The sequence below is a fragment of the Leopardus geoffroyi genome, chromosome A2, assembly GCF_018350155.1.
Source record: "Leopardus geoffroyi isolate Oge1 chromosome A2, O.geoffroyi_Oge1_pat1.0, whole genome shotgun sequence".
In the NCBI taxonomy this organism is placed as follows: Eukaryota; Metazoa; Chordata; class Mammalia; order Carnivora; family Felidae; genus Leopardus; species Leopardus geoffroyi.
Window position 1 is genome coordinate 92,021,990 of NC_059331.1, and position 22,231 is coordinate 92,044,220.

Genomic DNA, 22,231 nt, shown 5'->3' on the forward strand with positions numbered 1-22,231 from the left:
AAGCAATCCTTCTGTGTAGGTCACCAAGCTTCATCTACTTGCAGGGTTTGTCCCAAGTGCTATGTGTTGTTTTACCAGAAAGTGTGAATTGTAGTAATTCTTTAATGAAGATTTGCTTCAGTAATAGGAAATTTACATCCTACTATCTGTTTTCATACTCTTCTATGAACAAACAACTACTAATTTGAAAGGGAAATTGTAAGTTTTTAAAGGCTTTTTTGGCCTTCATAAAAGTAAGTCTGCTAGAGATTGATATGAGCACCCATGGCCACCGTTCATCCATGTGCATGAAAAAACAACTGTGTCACAACTCCCTCTTTGCCAGCTCCAACTACTACACGCAGTGGTTCCAGTTTGAAATTTTATCGCACAAAATTCTGACCACCTCTTTTCTTGACCTTTGATCACAAAAAGGTAACATGTTCCTTACATAACAGGTTAACATAACATTTTCCCTATGTTTATGGGTTTATGATAGTGGCTAAGGAATCTGTGTAGGCATTCCTTAAAATTAGGATATAGTTTACTGCCTCTTCATTTCCCCATCGGCCCCTCCATCCCCACTCAGACTTCCTTATAGAGTTGGTGATCTCACCTTTACCTTATGTTTCTCACTGTACTTCCTGCATTTTATTATTATTTTCTGTGTGTCTGTTTCTACCTTGCATTAAGCTCCCTACAGGCAAGAAGTGGTTCCTTTTATTTTTATCACAATATCTGGCATTGTGCTGAATGACTTCTAACTTAGTAATATTTGTAGCAGTACCATCTGAAGACTTGTAGAGTCCAGATTCTTTATCCGTAAGTTTAAAACAAAACGGATCTTTCTTGCTATAAAATGAAAATCTATTTGCTGCTTCTTATGACTAACTTGTTTCTGCTAGAACTACTACTTTTCCATTTGTCTGAGCTAGAAAGTTTTGTTAACCTTGACTAGTTATTTCCTCCCATATCAAAAAATTGTTAAAATATCAACACAGAGTTTAACATACTTATTTTTTAATTCATATAGTAATTTTATACGTATATGTGTATGCATAAGTTACTGTTGACATCACAATATTCAAGAATATTTTGGAATAATCAGTTATAATTCTGTATCTTAATGCTTCCTTTTGCTTATTTCCTTTTTTTAAAGTTAGAGCGCATGCATGTGCACACACACACACAGACACAGACACACACACGTGCACGCGCGCGCGCACACACACACACACACACACACAGACACACAGTGGGGGGAGGGGCAGAGAGAGAGGAGGGGAGAGAGAATCCCAAGCAGACTCTGCATTGTCAGTGTGGAGGGCTTGAACTCATGAATCCCATGATCATGACCTGAGCCGAAATCAAGAGTCAGATGCCTAACTGAGCCATCCAGGTGCTCTTTTTTGCTCATTTCCTTTTTATATTTTATTTCCTTTTGTAGTTGCATGGCTGCAGTCACAACATAACCATTTTTGGAATCTTGTGCATTTTTTTTCTACTTTTATTTTTAAATGAAGGCTTATAGTGAAGTCTCTGGGCTTTCTTGAGGGTAACAGACTGCCCTGCATGTTCCCCAGCATCAGTATTTTCAGAGGCTGGCCGTGTGTCTGCAAAGGCTGGCTTTCATAGGTGGCTCCCCACCCCCCCACTGTGCTCGCCTGGATATGCCCCACTCAGCTCTGCTGTATGATTTGTTTGTTGGGGCACAACTGAGGACTTTGTGTACCTTTGTTTTCTTCCCCCACTCCAACTTTTTTTTTTTATAATTTCAAATCTACAGAAAAGTTGAAAGAACAGAAGAATGAACACCCCTGTATGCTTTACCATGATTCACCAATGTAACCATTTTGCCACACTTGTATTATGTTGCTCTTGTTTTTGTGGGTACATACTCCCTTCATTTACTCCCGTATCTGCCTTTTCTGTTGTGCTCAACCATCTGAAAGTGAATTGCAGGTATCATAAACTTCATCTGTAAGTATGTCAGCATATATCTCTTAGGGATATGGATGTCTTTTTACAAAGCCATACCATTATGATCCTTAGGCACTTTAACATCAATACACTATTACCTGATAGTTTGTTAATATTCTTATCTCAGCATGTCCAGTAATATCATTTAAAAGCCTTTATTTTTTTTGGTATGTCCAGAATCCGATCAAGGATCACATATTATTTACTTTTCATTCTCTTTGGTGTCCTTTCATCTAGCAGAGCACCCACCAACTTGGCTTTTTCTGTCACACATGTTTGTATATTGAAGAGCTCAGGTCAGTTGTTTTGTTAAATGTCCCATGATTTAATTTGTCTGATGTTCATTATTATCAAATTCAGATTAAACATATGTGCATTAACAACATAAATGATACATCTTTGTCAATGCATCTCATCAGGTCACTGTCCTTTTTGAACAGTGACCCTTAAAGATGGCTCCTATGTCCTTTCGACACTCCCCCAGTCTATCATAGCTTCCTCACTTTGTGGTAAAAAAAGATGTTTACGTTTCATGCCCACACCCAGAATCAGCTATTTCTTTAAGAAGACTTACCTCCTTATACTGGGAAATGTTAGAGGCCATAATTTAGCTTTAGGGGTCCCTGTTGCTACTAGAATAGTCATTGTTCCTAGCCTGTGGAAGAGTTAGGAAAAATTTTTTTTTTAATTTTTTTTTTTAACGTTTATTTATTTTTGAGACAGAGAGAGACACAGCATGAACGGGGGAGGAGCAGAGAGAGAGGGAGACACAGAATTGGAAGCAGGCTCCAGGCTCTGAGCCATCAGCCCAGAGCCCGACGCAGGGCTCGAACTCACGGACCGTGAGATCGTGACCTGAGCTGAAGTCGGACGCTTAACCGACTGAGCCACCCAGGCGCCCCAGGAAAATTTTTTTTAAAGAAAAATATACTTTAAACTTATTTTACAATTTAAATTTAAGATTCAGGGTTTCTGTGCACTTGATTTTATATTTTGACATGTTATGGTGAATATATTGGTTCCTAATTTATATGAACATAATTACTTATTTGCTTTATCCTACTATATGTTAATTTCAAAATAACAGTATCTATATTATTACTAAAATGTGGTAAGATTTCTTTCTAATTATTTTATCTTGAGAATATATGCTAGAGTCCAGTTACTGTGCTGAAAGTTCATTTCAGTTCTGTTCACTTCTGCTTTCATAGTTAACTATTTTTATTTTTGAATTATCTTTTTAAAATACAAGTAAGTTCAAATAATTTACATGCCCCTCTTCTAGATACAAGGTAACATGCTATACACTATTCTGCAGTTTGCTTTTTTCACTTGACAGTGAAATCACTACCTAGCAGTACATAGGGATCTTTCTGATTCTTTTACAGCTGTATAGTACCTCATTGTGTAACTATGTTAGACATATAGGTGGTTTAGTCTTTTGCATTACTGTATGATTGTATTAAAAAAAAAAAAGTTACCTAAGTATAGACTTGCACAGAATTGCAGACAGTACTCAAACAGATTCTTGTGTGCCAGTGTTTGCAGCTGCACTCTTTACAATAATCAAAAGGTAGACACAACCCAAGTGTCTGTACAGATGAATGGGTAAACAAAAAGTAGTGTATACACACAAAGGGATATTATGCAGCCATAAAAAAGGAATGGGGTTCTGATACATACAACATGGATGAACCTTAGGAGACATGGTAAGTGAAATAAAGCCAGACACAAAAGGGCAAATATTGTATGATCCTACTGGTAGGAATGACGTATGGTAGGCAAATTCATTGACAGAAAGTAGATTAGAGTTTCCAGAGATTGGGGGTAAGGGGAGAATGGATAGTTACTGCTTAAATGGGTAGAGAATTTCTGTTTGGAGTGATGAATATTTTGGAAATAGTGGTGATGGTTGCACAATACTATAGATAAAATTAATGCCACTGAGTTGTACAGTTAAAGTAGAAATTTAGAGAGACTATCCAAAGCAGTTGAGTCCCAGGAGCATTTAACAGGAACTCCAGAATGTTGACCCGAAATGGGTCTCTAAGCTTAAACGTGAAAAGGGTGCTTGAAACACCTAAATCTTTTGGTCATGAAATAATGCCATAAACATTTTAAATTTGAATTTAACAGTCTTTTTCATAACTTTTTCTAACGCTTTTATGTTTTCCTGTATTTTACTTGTCAGCAAAACTATGCAGTTAACATAACTAGTCATATTTAGTATCTGTTCTCATTTTATTAAGCACATAGGCTCCGAGAAGATGCCTTTCCTAAGGCCATACAGCCAAAAGGGACTAGGAACGCTCTTGGGTCCCAGTACAGTTCCTACAGTCATGATTCGTTAATTATATAATTATTTAATGACCGTCTCCTGTGTGCTAGGCACTGGGACTATAATAATAAACAACAAATTCCATGTCCTTTCTCAGTGTACCGTTTAGAAAAAGAGCCCCACAATTATCATACGTATCATAGTATATAGTACTATGTACATAGGCCCCACATATTGTACCATATAGTACAACTAGGTGGGTTAGAGTACAGAACCCTGTGGGAACACTTCACAGGGGCCGTTTGAAACAGTATATAGTATTCAGAAACACCTGCTGTCTGGTTTGGTTTATACTTGTATAACTGTAAGTAAGACGTAAGCTTTTTATCTACTTGGGAGACCTGATTTTCAAAGCTTAGCCTTTCAGTCTGAAACCAGCTACTTCTAGCTGGTACTTGAAACTCTGCTCTGGGAAGCACTTGTATTCCCCAGCTGTGCAAAAGATCTACCAGTCTTCCTTCATATGCCTACTGAAGTCTAGCACATACTAAAGTTCCTGATGCAAGGCAGATGCTGAAAAATGTTTATATTCACTAAGTGAGTTAAGGCTGTCCCAGTTGAGCCCTCCTACTGAACTGTACCAGTTTTGCTTCTACAGCAGTACTTGACCTGCATGTGGATTTCCTCGTATTTCTGTGGCCTGGGCACTGATACTGTTACTTTAGTTTATTATCCTTTACCGACTGAACATGAACATATTCTGGAAAAAAGGTAAACTTTTGATTTTCATCTCAAAACAAGGCATCTCAGACTTCCATTTCTAGAACTTTTATGAGGAGCACAAATAATTCTCTGGTAATGTTTTTTTAAGGGTGACACTGAAACTATAGAAATACATGATTAGATATCTATGTTTGCATTATTTTGTGAAGTATGTAAGTTTTAAGCTTTGTAAGATCTTTTGGTACCATTCTTCAATGGCAATTAAATATTTGTAATTTTATCTTAACTTTCAGGTAAAGAAGATACTCCCTCATTACTCGGTCTCTGTGGGTCTCTAACATCAGTGGCAAGTTACAAATCACTAACAAGTCTCAAATCTAATGACTACCTTGCAAGTCCCACAACAGAGATGACAAGTCCAGGCCTAACTCCATCCTGAAAAATTTTATGTAAAAGCCAGAAGTTTTTATGTTGCAAATGTTCTATTTACATAAGTTTGACTGCTGGGGAAAACCTTTGGAATTTTATATTGTTCTGGCACATGTATGGAATCCTATTGCTTCTTTTAGAGAATTCAGTCTATTTCATGTGCCCTTCTGAGTGAAAAAAAATGATCCTGCCATTTTCATTTTAAGATTCTTACATTTGTCACTGAGGAAGTTTAAATATGAATAGGCTTAAAAAACTTTCAAATATCCTTTAAATTAATAACCCATTGTAAACGGTGATGTATATTTATTTAGCTGATTTTCATGTATTTAAATGCATCATCATTGCCAGGCTGAGTTGAAGGTTTTATTCTAGAGACATGTAAGTTTTTTCTTTTACTCTCTTATTCAATGATTTTCTAAAAATGACATGTTAATTTCATTTTTTCATTAATTTCTTCCTATATTCTGATGTTTAAATGCCTTGTTTTTAATATGAGGAGGAAATTCTTGGCTGGTTTCATAGTGGCTTATTCAGTTTTGGCATCAAAATTCCATTAACATTTTATAAATTTTGTAGGAATGTGCCTTTAGGCCATCACTAAATTTATGAGGGTCATATGGGAAGTATTTTACAGCATTTCGGTAAAGTGGATAAATTTCTTATCTTTATTTTCCCCAAGATTTTCTTAAGAGGTTACATAAAAATATCAAGTATTCCTCAATAGTTAGAAAACATTTAAAAATGTACAATACTTCTTGAAAAAAACTCCAGGTTGATTTAAGGATTTGAGATCTTTAAAGTAAGGATTAGTAATCACCACACTAAATAATCTGACATAATAGGGTTGTTTTGTTGTCCCTTGTGTGCAACAATGAACCATGCCATGTTAACGTTAAAAATCCCTACACTTCTACTAAAGTTAGTTTTCTTTTTTGAAAAGTTATGTGCTATAAACTTTTTGCAGTTTTTGCAACTATATATTTCATCCATAAAAATCCCACCATACCGAAAGAAAAAAAAATGTATGAAGTATATTTTCTATAGTAAGTAATATGAGGAAAACACGATCAGTTGTGCCAAAGAAGTTTTCTATATTGTTTACATGAAGAGGACACAATACTTAATGGGGACTTTGTATGCTATTTTTGTTTACTAAGAAAACATTACATTCAAACTTAGGAGCTTGGACATAACAGGAAGAATGTTCCTCCTACAGCGATTTCTTTTATTCAGAGGAGGCAAGAAGAGCGCTGAACTTACTACATCGTCCTTCGCATTAGAAATGTGTAGGAGTGTGGTGGTTCTCTGCAATACTTAGAGCTTTATTCTCATAATTTGGAATTTAAGATAAATAATAAGAAGGCTAGTGTTCTATGTAAGACACTTTAAGCAATGTTATTTCAGGGACAGAGGAGGCCTGGAAGCTGTTAAAATAAGTTATCCTAGATGTACCAGAACATATTCAGAGCTTTATTCCTTTAGCTTAAGGCTTTAGTACTTGTAAAAATGCAAATATTCTTGAAAATTGGTACTTTTACCTGCTCTTAATTATGTATACCTTATTATGAGTGAGGTATCCAAAGCAATTTTTAATGAGCATGGGGCTGGAAGGAAGATATAAAATGAGGACAGTGGCAACACTGGGAGAAGAGAGTAAGAAATGGCTAAGTTGGGGAACTTGAAAAATTTGAAGCTGGCTTCTTAAGCACTATTGCTGCTTTCCTAAAAAACGATCAGAATGTGTAAAATGTTTTATCATTCACAGTCCACTCTGAACTGACATTTATTATTCCTCAGTGATTTAAAACAATCATTGTTAAATTTTTTCCATACATTTTTATAATACAGAAAGGAAATTCAAGATTCCATAATGGATAATTTTCCAGATTTGTCTAATGCATTCAGTAACCTGTGCATCTTCACATGCTGCTAAATGCAGATTTAAACATGACATCTGAGGATCATGACTTTTCCTCCTTTCTTGGAGCTCTTGGTACAAAATTCATCTGCTGATGTGAATTCAGGTTTCTGTACAGTTCATTTCACACTTGTTATATACGTAATGTCTGCATGAGGAAACAATGTATGTCTCAATCTTTAATTTTAGGTGGTAGTATTTATTGTTTACACACCCTATCCAAAATAGAATGCTGAATTATATGCTGATATTTCCATGTGTATTTTGTTGCCTTGATGTACTATACTTGTTGCATGTATATTAAACGTTTTGTACTATGCATTAGTGGTTATATTTTTTCCTTGAAGTTATTTGATTCAAGTTGTACACTGAGCCTTGTGTTTTAGCAAATATGGTAAATGTATATTATTCAACACCTAAAATACTAATAGGACAAAAGTTTTAGAGAAATCTTTATTTTAACTCATATAAAATTAAATACCTTTTATTAAAAAAAATAACATGATATGGTTCAGAATACACAGTATCTATTGAAGTGGTACAATACCATAGTGATTTGGGCAGTTGCTAATATAATTATACATCAGCCATATTTGTTTTCTCACCTATAAAATGGAAACATCACCATCTTCTCAGAACCTATGATAGCATCAAGAGGATGTCAGCATTAAAAGATATTATGTAAACTAAATTTTTATTTAAGTCATCTTTATTAGATTTACATAATTGTTTTCAATTGGTTAAAAATGTGTCTCAAATTTACAACTTAAGGAAATTCTCTGTAAAAGAAGTTCCTAGTCAAATCTCCAGTTTTGATAAATACACTGAATCACCTCTGAAATGTCACAGGACTCCTTTGAACATCAGGGCTCTTAAATATCTTTTAATCTTCTGTAAGCCACAGCAGCCCCTATTTCACTGTAGATTTTGTTCTTTTTAACTGATGAGGGGATATAAAATTGTATCAATGACCTTATGGTCTCTTTCAAAAGTGTATTTTAGTCCAAACTAGTTCTTATTATAAGTCCCCATTATTTCTCTAAAACCCAAATAAAACCAAAGTTTCACTACATAAGACAGCCTTACTACATGTGACACATTCTAGTGTTTGCTGTGCTGTGTTGTGCTAAACTATGCTACCCTATTTTCTTTTCAGTTAAAAAAAAAAAAGCTGGTCTTGGAAAACCAACCAACCAACTCAACTCCATAATTACTAGAGCTATGCCAAAACATGCTTCTTTGGTTTCCCGTTGTCTTCTTGTTTTTCCACATTTGGGGCTCAATGCCTCCCACTTCCAGGTATGTTTAACTGGATCACCTGTCCTAATCATAGAAGTATGTCCCTGACACCCTGCCTCTCTGCTCCCAGGCTGAGTGGACAATCCCTCAGCTGTTCCATGTCTTCCTTTGCAAACCTGTCAAACAGCTCTGCCGTCTCCTTGTAGCCGGTGACAGTATCTGAAGTATTTTCTTATCTCAAGTGCTCTTTATACTGCCTACCACATAAAAGATCTGAGTAAATGTTGAATGTTAAAATTTATTTAAAAAGTTCATTTTGGAGAAAAAATTCAAAACTGATTCAAAAAATTCAAAACTTTCCTACATCCTTGGAACTCGTACTCCAGAAAGAGGGAAGAATTTAAAAAAGTCATATGTGATACCATATGTTTTCACTCTTATGTGGATCCTGAGAAACTTAACAGAAACCCATGGGGGAGGGGAAGGAAAAAAAAAAGAGTGGGAGAGAGACAAAGCATAAGAGACTCTTAAAAACTGAGAACAAACTGAGGGTTGATGGGGGGGAGGGACGGGAGGGTGGGTGATGGGTATTGAGGAGGGCACCTTTTGGGATGAGCACTGGGTGTTGTATGGAAACCAATTTGACAATAAATTTCATATATTGAAAAAATAAAAAATATCAAAAAATGCATAAAAAAGTCATGTGGTTAAATATGTATAGTGAATAGTTTTCTTAGAAATAAAAGAAAAATTTATTTTAATTTCATCTCTGCTTTTTTAAAAAGTCAAATGTGTATTATATGGAAGGTAGCAAGTATGTAATACATGGATTTATTAAAAAACTTACACATAAATCAAATGTATGTGTTAGAAAACTTAACATAAATAGAAGGAAACTGCTTTCAGAAACATTACATAGAATATAATTTCTAGCCAAGCACTTTTTAGCTGCTATTTATTTAAATAAAACATTAATGCTTCTCTACCTCTACCACCTAAGTACAGAAAAAGCTTCATTTCACTCTTCTTTTCATCCAGAGACGCTGCATGTAGTATGTATTAGAAAAGCTTCTAAGGAATTAGATTTATTTATTTTAATCCTGAATGATAAGAATTTTCCATATATGCAGTCATACAGTACTGGGGATGGTGGCAGTATCCCTGTTGGTATTACTATTAAGGTGAAATATCAGACTGCTTCTTAAAAGTTACAAATTAAAATTTTTGTTTTCTACTGATCAGTTACCAAAAAGAAGCATAACAGAACCAAGGTAAATTTAATACTGTTAAAAAAATAAAATAAATTTAATACTGTTAAACATCAGTGTTCAAGATAAAACTTTCTTATATAAAGTATAGCATTAAAATAATGATTTTGTATGAAAATAGCTTGAAGCACAGTCATACTTTTAAGAAATCAAAATATTTTAATGAAAATGTCAAAGTCATAAATATTTATGATTTTATAGATACTGCAATTTTAAGGTAAATCAATAGAGGGTAAAGCAAACACAAAAGACTACATACACACACGATCTGTTCTGGTGAAATAGATAAACTCTTTTCTATAATACAAAGTACATTAGTTCCTCTACAAACACTAGAGGTCTGTCACCTGAACATATTACTCTATTTTAGAACAAAAAATACTTCACATTTCTAGCATATATGTAGACTGCAATAAAGTGCTTTTTCTTATAGGATACAGATCCTGGGAAAATGAAACAAAAACAAAAAAAGGGTATCACTTTTGTCCTGTCTTCGTAACCCTTCCCTGTCTCATTCCTGCAGTCATAAGCAACATTACTGAGGCGTTAGCCTACAGTGACTGAAAGCTATTTCTTCAAGGAAACTGCTGCCTCTTTAGTCTCTTGATCTAGCATACTAACATGAAGATGTGTAAAATTGAGGGACATTTTGGAAATATTTTGTGTCTTATACTATATTAGTAATCTCTATTGTGTTAGAAGAAGCCAGTACAAGCGACCTAGAGAACTCCACAAACAGTGATATCTGAATTACAAGATGGCTGAAACCAGAGGCCCTTCCTAGGCTGAAACATAAATTTTACTAATGTAAATGTAATGTGGTTTTCTGCTCAGCCAAGAGCCACTGTGCCAAACATTTAACACCATCAGAAAGACGACTCCTCTTTTGCAGAAACAGTGAATAATAGTCTTTAATCATCAAAAATATCACTGTATCACATAAACAGTTATATTTTGATTCATAAAGATAAAATAGCCATACCTTTGAGTGAAGAAATCCTAACACTGGTGAAGCCTTAAAACAGCAACAGGAAGTAAAAAAAAAAAAAAAAATCTAATGCATTTGAATTAAAGAAAGTAATAGGTATTATTTGCTAAATGCAAATAATGTTACTTAAAGACTGCCATCTATTATATACTTTGCTGAAATACTTAAATATCTACATGCATGATTTAGGTATGTATAAAAGACTTGGGCATTTTTCTGCTAGACTCTCCACATCATTCAGAACACAATTCAAAATGTTCTGATACATCCTATACATTCTCAATTATCAAACTCTCAGATTATTGCTTTCAGTACTTAGGAATAATTTTTCTTTTCTTTACAGGGACATTTAATGGATGTGATTTCTGGAATATCTTTTTCAGTATCTCAAAAATTAGGGTAACAGAATTTATTATTTTTTTTTTCAACGTTTATTTATTTTTGGGACAGAGAGAGACAGAGCATGAACGGGGGAGGGGCAGAGAGAGAGGGAGACACAGAATCGGAAACAGGCTCCAGGCTCTGAGCCATCAGCCCAGAGCCCGACGCAGGGCTCGAACTCATGGACCGTGAGATCGTGACCTGGCTGAAGTTGGACGCTTAACTGACTGCGCCACCCAGGCGCCCAACAGAATTTATTTTTAACTTAGGATTATGATTTAGAGGCAAAGCAGAAACTACTACTCATTTAAGTTATAAAATAGAAAATAAAGCATTTTGAGATAATGGTGAGAGTTCTTGCCTAAGAATCTCCAACTTATTATTTGGCTTTGGTTGTTGGTTGAAACAGCATCACTGGTATTGTTGTCTTCTGGCATTTTGCATCTGGAAAAAAGCCTTCCCAGATTCATAGGTACTGATCATAATGGCACAAGCAGGAGCAATTTTAATTAAACGGGGAATGAGGCCTGAAAAGAGAATAGAAAAAAATCATAACAAATTTTACCTTATGTTTAAAAAATGTAATTTATTTGATTTCATTCTGATAATGATCAAATGAAGTGATGTATCAAACACTGTGCCATCAACTGGTATCAAAGAACAAGCCAAATTACTCCCAAGCTCCTCACTTTAATTCCGCTTTACTTTATACAGAAGTTTCATCTTATTAAATCTATTCAGATTTTTTTTTAACTTAAAGATGTTTAGGGAGAAGTCATAAATGTGTAATATTTTCAATAATTTCCTGCTAATTTAGGAAAAGGACAGACTGAAAAATAATCATTTTATTCAACAATTTGGTAAAATAAGTATTTTTACCTGTAAATAATCCTGCAAACCCATTCTTAGCAACAATGTTCTTCATGATAGTCCACGTTGACATATGCAAAGGCATAGAAACTAAATGTTAAAGAAATGATACATTATAAATTACCACTTAATTATTTCTAATACATATGACATACATCAAGTATTTATGGTCTTTGGGAATGTGGGGTGTATAATTTCATTACACTAAGAAAAGATCTATTTACCCAAAACTTACCCAAAGTCTTATATTTAATAGTCGGATTCATTAAAAAGAAAAAATAGAAAAATGTTGAAGGTTAAAGGTGTATAGTGTATAATATAGTGTATAATTATAGTGTATAATTTGTCACTGAGGTTCAAACATAAAGCTATAAATGAGCTATTCATGCACAAAGTTTACTTACCTTTATTTTACACAACGATTCTAAGCAGCTGGCTTAACCCAAAGACTACTAGACACAGTAAGTAAAACAAGAGGCTGCTATGAAGCAGACACACTACTATGCAAACACTGTGATAGCTGCACACGGAAGTTGTCAAGGTCTTGGTTTGACACCAGTTGGATGAGGGGCAAACACTCCTCTATTATCCTCATTAGCTGCTGGGAGCTGCTATTAGACTCCACAATCATCAATGTGAACATGGACAAGTGAGTCATTAAGAAAGACTAAAGTATATAGTATTAAGCATGGCCAGGGGAAAAAGGGAAAGGGTGGAGAAAGAGAGCTTTCAGAAATGGCTTTTTAGAATTTTGCCACTTAATGGAATGGGGGGCTCATTATCTCAAATCTCATTTATATAAATATCAGATTCTCTATGAAGATAAATGAGGCCTTGTTATTTAAGAAGCTATATGATCAATATAAATAGTATAAATATAATAATTATAGCAACCCAACAAAAGGACATTTTTTAAACCAAGAACAAAGTATTTATGAATGAAATTTAACTTTCTAAAGAAAGTCAATGACAAAAACTTTATACTATGAGTCGGCAACTTCTGCATATTTGAATTATTCCATTTAAATTTTGGAAACAACTGGTGTAAGAAAGGAAACCAAATAGCCAGGTATTTTCTGATCTTGTAGAATTCAAGCCCCATACCAGTCCCTGTTTAAAGACTAAGGTGCAATAAATGCAGAAGAGAACAGACAGAAAGAGTTATTAACTGAAGATTAAGTCTCAGTAGAGCTCCAAAGCGATCTCCACAATATCTCCTAAGTTCCAACACTGAAGAGCTATTCCTATAGGAATATTGTAAGGAAACACCGTTGGTTACTATGTATTTCAAGCATAGACAACAATAAAATACTCATTTACTGACCATCCACATTTTTCAAATCCTAACACCTGTATCTTTTAGCTACAATTGAAGTCCTCAATATATTCCTTCTCAATACTATTGCTCTTCTTAGATGTAACCACTCTCTCTCCTTTTTCCTTTATCTTTCTCATGCATGTGTTTAAACCTTTACTACATATGAACATATCCATAAATAATACATACTCTTGCTTTTTATGCTCTTAAACTTTATATAAATCCTATATGACATTGTACATTTGTAATGTGCTTTTAGGATTATCTATGTTGACAAGCATAGCTATATTTTATTCATTTTCATTGCTGTATGGTATTGCATTATATGAATGATCACAATTTACCCATTTCTTTGCTAGGGGCTATTTCAGTGCTTTCTAACTTTTGGGGATTATAATTCTTTCAGTGAGTATCCCTGTACATGTGCAGACATTTCTCTAGGGCACATATCTTAGGTGGAACTTCTTGTTCAGAGAGCCTTCTTGGCATTGCCAGATTATTTTCCAAACTCATACTCTCACCTGCCCAGCATTCGCATTACCATTGCTCCGTATCCTCCCCAACAACCCAATGGGGATGTGAGCCAGGTTTATGAAGTGGAAACCTGAGATTAAATTTTTTTAAGTTTATTTATTTATTGAGAGAACGAGTGAGCAAGCGTGGAGGAGGGGCAGAGAAGGAGAGAGAGAGAATCCCAAGCAGGCTCCATACTGCAGCACAAAGCCTGATGTGGGGCTTGAACTCATGAACCTTGAGATCATGACCTGAGCTGAAATCAAGAGTCAGGTGCTTAACCCCACCCAGGTGCCTGAAACCTGAGATTAAAATTTTTAAATATAAATGATAGACTCATGATAGGACTACATAAATGATAGGACTACATCCTAAAATGCTTCTTTTCCATTAGATTATGAGCTGTTGGACACTGCCTCATTTGTCTGTATATACCAGAGTGGAGGAGCCACTACAAATGGAGCATTTGGTAGGGATAAATAATATATAAAAATGAAAAAAATATGGGCTATTTATCACTCAAATCAGAAGTGTAGTTTTCAGTAGAAGTAAATATAACTGGTTCATAGCTGAAGCAGAGGAACAGGTAAAAGTGACCAAAAATAATCATGTAAAATTAAGACCCAAGGCTTATTCTAGATCTCTCCTTTGGGGTTTACTGGAGAAACATAAGGAAAAAAACAGCTATCATCGGTAAGAGCTGAATCTAGTGAAAGAAGATGCCTCCCTGATGCCAGTCTCAACGAGGATGTATAATCATTATCATCTAGGGAACATTTTCAAAATACACAAGCTAGGGCCCCAGATTACAACTATTAAATGAGAGTCCATTGGGGGTGGTGGCCAGCTTCAGATGTAGTAAAAGAGCACCCCAGCTGACTCCAAAGAGTATTTACCCAGAGAAGTGACTCTCAAACCTTAGTGAGCCTCAGAATTTACCTGTAGAGATTCCCATCTTCTCCCTGTCACCATGTCTGTGCCCTCATGGCCATAGTCATAAATCACAATAAAGAAATATTCCCACTATAGTAAATACTTAATGCAATAGAGGAAACAGGAATTATGATTAGTTGGAAAGAAGAATGAAACAGTAATTTCAAACTACCAAGGAAGAACAGATAGGGCATAGGCAGCTAAAAGGCTCCCACCTAAAACAGGGAACTGGAAGAACCCTGATAATCAACTTTGATTACTTCTCGGGTTTTAGTTAGCTCCTATTATTAGTGGGAACTAGGACTATGGAAAGTCAAGGACAAAGTTGTCATCGGATTCAGTTTCAGGGTTCGGTGAGCAATGTTTTTTTCAACATATTATAATACCTATTTTACTTTGTATGCAAAATCTTCTGGTGGGTCAAAACTATTTACATTATTATAAGAGACTTATCAGTCAGAAGGTTTACATGACATACTTTTGTAATGGGTAATTTCCAGTGGGTTTGCCACATTTTCCATAGATAATAATAATGACAGATCTGGTGGAAGCAACTAAGAGTACACTTTTGTTCTAGAAGAAATTACAGGTTATATAAAGAAGGAAAAATTGGATAATATGAAGAAAAAACCTATCCAAAGAAGCTAAAAAATAAACAGAAAAAAAAAAAAAGAAATATGTATACTAATGAAACAAACGAGACGATGGGTTCCTAGTAATTTCCTACCCTTCACCCTAATTTGTCTAGATTTATTTGAAAGGATAATTATAGGGGCGCCTGGGTGGCTCAGCTGGTTAAGAGTCTGACTCTTGATTTCAGTTCTGGCCATGATCTTATGGTTCATGAGATGGAGCCCCCACACAGTCTGTGAGAGCAAGTCCTGTGTCAGGCTCTGCTAGTGTGGAGCCTGCTTGGGATCCTCTCTCCCTCGCTCTCTGCCCCTTCCCTGCTCCCGTTCTTCCTCTCTCTTTCAAACTCTTAAAAAAAAAAAAAAATAGTTATATAGAATGCAATCTTTTTTTTTTTTTTAATTTTTTTTTTAACGTTTAATTTTTACTTTTGAGACAGAGAGAGACGGAGCATGAACGGGGGAGGGGCAGAGAGAGAGGGAGACACAGAATCGGAAACAGGCTCCAGGCTCTGAGCCATCAGCCCAGAGCCCGATGCGGGGCTCGAACTCACGGACCATGAGATCGTGACCTGAGCTGAAGTCAGACGCCCAACCGACTGAGCCACCCAGGCGCGCCTAGTATGTAATCTTCTATATAGCAGGTATGAGACTTAATTGATGGCAGGCAAAAGAGATTTTTAAATTTCTTAAATTTTGGAGGGGATTGAGAGTATTTTTTCTGGGCATTTCATTCTAACAGTATATTATAGTTTCAGTTAAGGCAGCAAAGGAAAAAAATCTTGTTTCCTTATTTTTCTTCTACCTGGAAAGAAAAACAAAAACAAAAACAATCATGGCATCCTGAAAATGTTTTAAATTAATAAAACTTACTTTTATGACATTCATCTATCCAAAGTTGTGTCTGCTTTTGTGTTTTTACCACATCAAATGGCAAAGTTGCAATAGCTGCAATCTGTCAAAAAGTAAAATTGATTAAATTTACCTTTAAATTTTTTCTAAATGTTTTTACATTATTCTAAATAGGAAATTACTTCAGGATAATAATGGAAATCATAACTAAACTGAAACTTAAAATGAAACCATTATCTATTCAAAGAGAAGTTGTTATTAAAGAAAAAATAACGTGTCCTATATATTTCTCCCCAAATTCAGAAGTAAATAGTCTCAAAAAAGCTCTGCTACTTTCCTGAGGTCACACAACTACTAGTGATAGAGTCAGAATTAGAACCAGACAGACCACTGACTCCAAAACCAGTATTCACAAATTTCCGATGCTCCTGTAGGTCCTACTATTCCTTTACTACACATGAAGGTGTAGAGGGAGAGAGAATCCCAATATAATATTTTAAAACAAATTCTCGGGGCGCCTGGGTGGCTCAGTTGTTTAAGCATCCCACTTCGACTCAGGTCACTATCTCGCGGTCCGTGAGTTCGAGCCTGGCGTCGGGCTCTGGGCTGATGGCTCAGAGCCTGGAGCCTGCTTCCGATTCTGTGTCTCCCTCTCTCTCTACCCCTCCCCCGTTCATGCTCTGTCTCTCTCTGTCTCAAAAATAAATAAACGTTAAAAATAAAAAAAAATAAAAAAATAAAACCGAAATTCTCAATTATTTAGTAAGCATTTAAAAATTCCAATATTTTTAAATTGATTAAAAAAAATTTACATAAACAACACTTTATGGGTTTCAACATCTTTATCAAATATAGCTACAGTAGTTCACAAATCACACTTTTAAAAACATCTAAAAGTGATTCAATGATTATTTTCAAAATGACCTAATTAAGGTTTTTTTTTAAGAGTAAATTCCCTTAAGAATGTGTCATAATATTTGACATAATAGCCATGCAAAGTAAAAATGTTTTTCTTCCCAATTCACATTTGACAATAGGCTCCCAAAATGTTCCCCAAAATCAATTACATTGTATTTCACCCTAACGATGTTGTTTTAAGTTTCTGAACTAACATCAGTTTCAAAGATCTCAGGTAAGTGAAAATCAATTATTATTTCTCCCTCTCTATAATCTAGCATGTAGCAGCCAAAGGTATCAACAATGTTATATAAGCCTTTGACACTTTCTAAAATGATGTGGCTTAGGCTGTTCTGTTTCCTGACAGAAAGTCTGAACATAATACTCATGTACTTTTTCTGTTACAGAAACAAATTTTTATTTGAAAACAGTCAAAGGGCAGCATTATAGGGCATCTAAAAATAGGGAATTTTCCTTCATATTTTTGGAAAGCTGGTATAAAATCCTGGAGCCATGGTCCAACTTTTTAAAAAAAGACATTAAGCATTTATTTTTATGTACAAAGTTGATTTTGTGATTCATCTGTTATAAATTTCAATATATAATAGTACTTGTTTTTCTTCATTCATGCTGGATTAAGATATAATGAAAATACAATTAAGTTACATTTAATCACCTCACAAATAAGAAGAATAATGAAAATACCTTGCTGGTTTTTAACTACTTAAATTACTCAAAAAGTCAATGGGCGTGTAACTTACAGAGTTAAATCTGACAGAGCCCAGACCTGGAAACACTCAAATCTAAGTTTTGAGCTCAATCACAGTGGCTTCCTTAGCTCCAAGTTTTCTGGTACAATTATTCCAGTATTTTTCTGCACGTCTCCATCCCTTCACTATGCTCCTTCAATCTTGTTTTCATTTGGTTCCAATAGGTCAGCATCTCATTCTAGATCATTACAAATTCATTTTGTGTAAGACCACTACACAACTTTACCTTATGTGGAGGAGTTAGAGAAAGTGAACTCTCTACTACCTAAAAAAGGTCATCAGAGATTCTTTCCTTCTGATTGTAACTTCTGTTAAAATTCCTTTAAGGAATGCTTACCAAAATGTTCCCAAAGAAATAGGAATTAGTGCAGAGGATGAAATTACTTCTATTCAATCTGATTATACATATGAAATGACACTACATGAAAAATTACCTAACCAGATTTACTGGCATTTAATTTAATGAACAAATGGGCAAATATCTGGTAAATAGTAAAGCACTATTATCATAACTGTAATGATCTAAGAAATCCAAATTTTTTTTCAGAAAAATGTATTTGTAATATAATAAAACCATGGACACAAAGTACATTTTAAGACATTTAATGACTAATAATTTATTTCCTCAAAAGGGGATAGTCAATACTTTAAGCCGTGCAGCCCAAAAGTGGTATCTCAACAGATAGGAAATGCTATATAATTTGTTATAATAAGACAACTACCATTATTCTGGAAAATTAACAACAAAATAATATAAACTTACAGAACCAGACAATGCCCCTGAAGTAAAGTGGATCATAAATGTTGGTTTATATAAACCAGATTTCTCACACAGCCACTTCTTTAAAACTTCATAGTTATACCAGTACAGTGCTATAAAAACAGAGAATGAAATGAACATAGAATTTAGAAGTAAAATGTGAACTTTATTTATAAATATATATATTAAAGGAAAAGAGTAATTCTAACCTTGACACACCCTACATCCTGCTTGGACACATACTAGATGAGATTGAAAAAGAAGGGGGCAGGGGGGAAGGGAAGAACCAAATTCTCAGAAATGTTCTAGCAGTCTTATAAACAAAAAGAACCCCTATGCAACAGTAAAGTAGGACTTTAATTCCAAAGCCTGACAAGGTCAGTAGGAGAAAACAAAATTACAGTTCAATCTCATTCATTAACAAAGGTATAAAGATTCTTAAAAAAAAAAAAAAAAAAAGCAACTGAAGCCAGAAGTATTTTATAAAAGATCATACACTATGACTAAAGTGGGTTTTCATAAGAGGAATGCAAAGGTAGTAAATATAGCAAATAAATGCCAAACACTGCATTAAAATGCCCATGCAATAATCTAAAATTGATGGAAAAGCATTTCATAAAATTCAACACATTTTCATTTAAAGCAAAGCAATTTCTTGAAAACCTGGGATAAAAGAGAATTTCTTTAAATAGAAAAAGGATATGCAGGGGCGCCTGGGTGGCGCAGTCGGTTAAGCGTCCGACTTCAGCCAGGTCACGATCTCGCGGTCCATGAGTTCGAGCCCCGCGTCAGGCTCTGGGCTGATGGCTCAGAGCCTGGAGCCTGTTTCCGATTCTGTGTCTCCCTCTCTCTCTGCCCCTCCCCCGCTCATGCTCTGTCTCTCTCTGTCCCAAAAATAAAATAAACGTTGAAAAAAAAAAAAATTTTAAAAGAAAAAGGATATGCATCAAAAACAATAGCAAAAGTAATTAATGGTGAAACAACAGAAGTATTTCCTCTAGAATGAGAAAAAATGATAGGGATGTGACATTATCATTGCTATTTATTATTCAAAACTGTTCTACGGAGCATAGTAAGATAGAAAAAAAATAAAAGCTCTAATGATTAAAAATGAACAAAGTAGTTATAATTTATATATTAATGTCTATATAGAAAATCCAAAAGACAAAATTATTAATAGAAATTTAAAAGTAGCTGAATATTAAACACAATCTAACAGACAAAAATTAATTATAACACTGCCCCAGCCTAAGATTTGGAATTTTTATTTTAACAGAGCTTTTAAAATAGCTACCAAGAGGAGTTAAGATGGTAGAACAGGAAGGACCCCATGCTTGCCTCATTCCTTAAACTCAACTAGATAAATACTAAATCAATCTGAACAGCCAGGAAATTGACCTGAGGACTGAGAACACAAACTGCACGTCTAGAGGGAGAAAAGAGGCCACATCATGGAGGGGAGGAGATGGAGAGATGTGATTTGGGAGAGAAAGAACCTGGTTCTGTGGACGGGTGGGGGCCCTGATCAGGGAGAGAGGGAACAGAGATAGGGAAGGAGGGAAGGAGGGAAAGAAAAATACTGGATTACAAATGTAGACATAGGAAACTCAGTAACACCATAAAACATAGTAACATTCATCTCATAGGAGTCCCAGAAGAGGAGAGGGAAAAGGAGGCAGAAGGTTTATTTGAGCAAATTACAGATAAAAACTTTCCTAATCTGGGGAAGGAGACAGACATCCACATCCAGGAAGTACAGAGACAGACCTCCCATCAAAATCAATAAAAGCAGGCCAACACTGAGACATGCTGTAGTAAAATTTGCAAAATACAGAGATATGGTAAGAATCCTGAAAGCAACAAGGGAAATGAAAACTGTAACTTATAAGGAAAGACAAGGTTCACAGCAAATCTCTTCACAGAAACTTGGCAAGCCTGAAGGGGTGGCATAATATATTTATTCAACGTGCTGAATGGGAAAAATATGCAGCCAAGAATACCCTATCCAGCAAGGCTGTCATTCAGAACAGAAGGAGAGATAAAGAGTTTCCCAGAGGGGTGCCTGGGTGGCTCAATCAGTTAAGCTACCCAACTTTGGCTCAGGTCATGATCTTTTGGTTCGTGAGTTCAAGCCCCACATCAGGCTCTGTGCTGACAGCTTGGAGACTGGGGCCTGCTTCAGATTCTGTGTCTCCCTCTCTCTCTGTTCCTCTCCGCTCACACTCTCTCTCAAAAATAAATAAAACATTAAAAAAAAAGAGTTTCCCAGAAAGACAAAGAAACTAAAGAACTTCATGACCACTCCTAAAACAGCCCTGCAATAATTAAAGGGGACTTTTTGAGTGGGAAAAGAAGACCAAAAGCCACAAAGGCAGAAACAATGACAAAACAAGTAATAAAATGGTAGTACTAAATTCATATCTATCAATAATTACTCTGAATGTAAATGAACTAAATGCTCTAACCAAAAGACATAGGGTGTCAGAATGGATTACCAAAAAAAGACCCATCTACATGTTGGCTACAAGAGATTTATCTTAGACCTAAAGAAATCTGCAGATTGAAAGTGAGGGGTGGAAACCATTTATCAGGCTAATGGACATAAAAAGAAAGCTGGAATAGCCAAACCTGTATCTGACAAACTAGATTTTAAACCAAAGAATGTAACAAGAGATGAAGAAGGAAATTAGATCATAATAAAGGGGTCTATCTAATGAGATGATCTAACAATTTTAAATATTTATGCCCCCAATTTGAAACCCCTAAATATGTAAGTGGGACTTTAACAGCCCACTTACAACAATGAACAGATCATCTAAGCAGAAACTCAACAAGGAAACAATGGCTTTGAATAACACACTGGACCAGAGGGATTTAACAGAGATCTTCAGAACATTTCATCCTAAAGCAGAATACACACTTTTTTGAGTACACATGGAACAGTCTCCAAAACAGATCACATACTGGGTCACAAATCAGGCCTAAGCAAATACAAGAAGATTGATATCATACTATACATTTTTTCTGCCTGCAATGCTATGAAACTTGAAGTTAATCACAAGAAAAAATTTGAAAAGACTATAAATACATGTAGGTTAAAGAACATCCTAATAAAGAATGAATGAGTTTGCCAGGAAATTAAAGAAGAAATAAAAAATAATACATGGAAGCCAATGAAAATGGAAACATAACAGTCCAAAACCTTTGGGATGCAGCAAAGGTGGTCCTAAGAGGGAAATATATAGCAATCCAGGCCTTCCTAAAGAAGGAAGAAAAGTCTCAAATACATGACCTAACTTTACACCTAAAGGAGCCAGAAAAGGAACAGCAAATAAAGCTTAAAGCAAGCACAAGTAGGGAAATAATAAAGATTAGAGCAGAAGTAAATGATATAGAAATGAACCAACAAACAAAAACAAAACAATAAAACAAATTAATGAAACCAGGAGCTTGTTCTTTCAAAGAATTAACAAAATTGATAATCCTCTAGGCAGACTTATCAA

The 22,231-nt window shown here is 35.1% G+C and overlaps 2 protein-coding genes across 10 annotated transcripts in view; one reads left to right on the forward strand and one right to left on the reverse strand.

The window, feature by feature from the left end:
* The window catches only part of RUNDC3B (RUN domain containing 3B), a 148,529-nt gene extending 140,900 nt beyond the window's left edge, over positions 1 to 7,629 (forward strand). For all 6 annotated transcript variants that reach the window (XM_045494700.1, XM_045494702.1, XM_045494701.1 and 3 more), the window contains one exon: positions 5,254 to 7,629. In XM_045494700.1, the coding sequence (XP_045350656.1) occupies positions 5,254 to 5,399 (146 nt within the window). In that variant the 3' untranslated portion in view covers positions 5,400 to 7,629. The remainder of the gene's footprint in view (positions 1 to 5,253) is intronic.
* The window catches only part of SLC25A40 (solute carrier family 25 member 40), a 66,787-nt gene that overhangs the window by 3,502 nt on the left and 41,054 nt on the right, over positions 1 to 22,231 (reverse strand). For 2 of the 4 annotated variants that reach the window (XM_045494706.1, XM_045494708.1), the window contains 4 exons: positions 18,732 to 18,841; positions 16,323 to 16,404; positions 12,066 to 12,146; positions 11,441 to 11,713 (listed from right to left, as the gene is read on the reverse strand). In XM_045494706.1, coding sequence (XP_045350662.1) covers positions 11,598 to 11,713; positions 12,066 to 12,146; positions 16,323 to 16,404; positions 18,732 to 18,841 — 389 coding nt within the window. In that variant the 3' untranslated portion in view covers positions 11,441 to 11,597. Of the gene's footprint in view, positions 1 to 9,953; positions 10,833 to 11,440; positions 11,714 to 12,065; positions 12,147 to 16,322; positions 16,405 to 18,731; positions 18,842 to 22,231 lie in introns of those variants that run through there. The other 2 variants (XR_006716265.1, XR_006716264.1) reach the window with 2 other exon arrangements.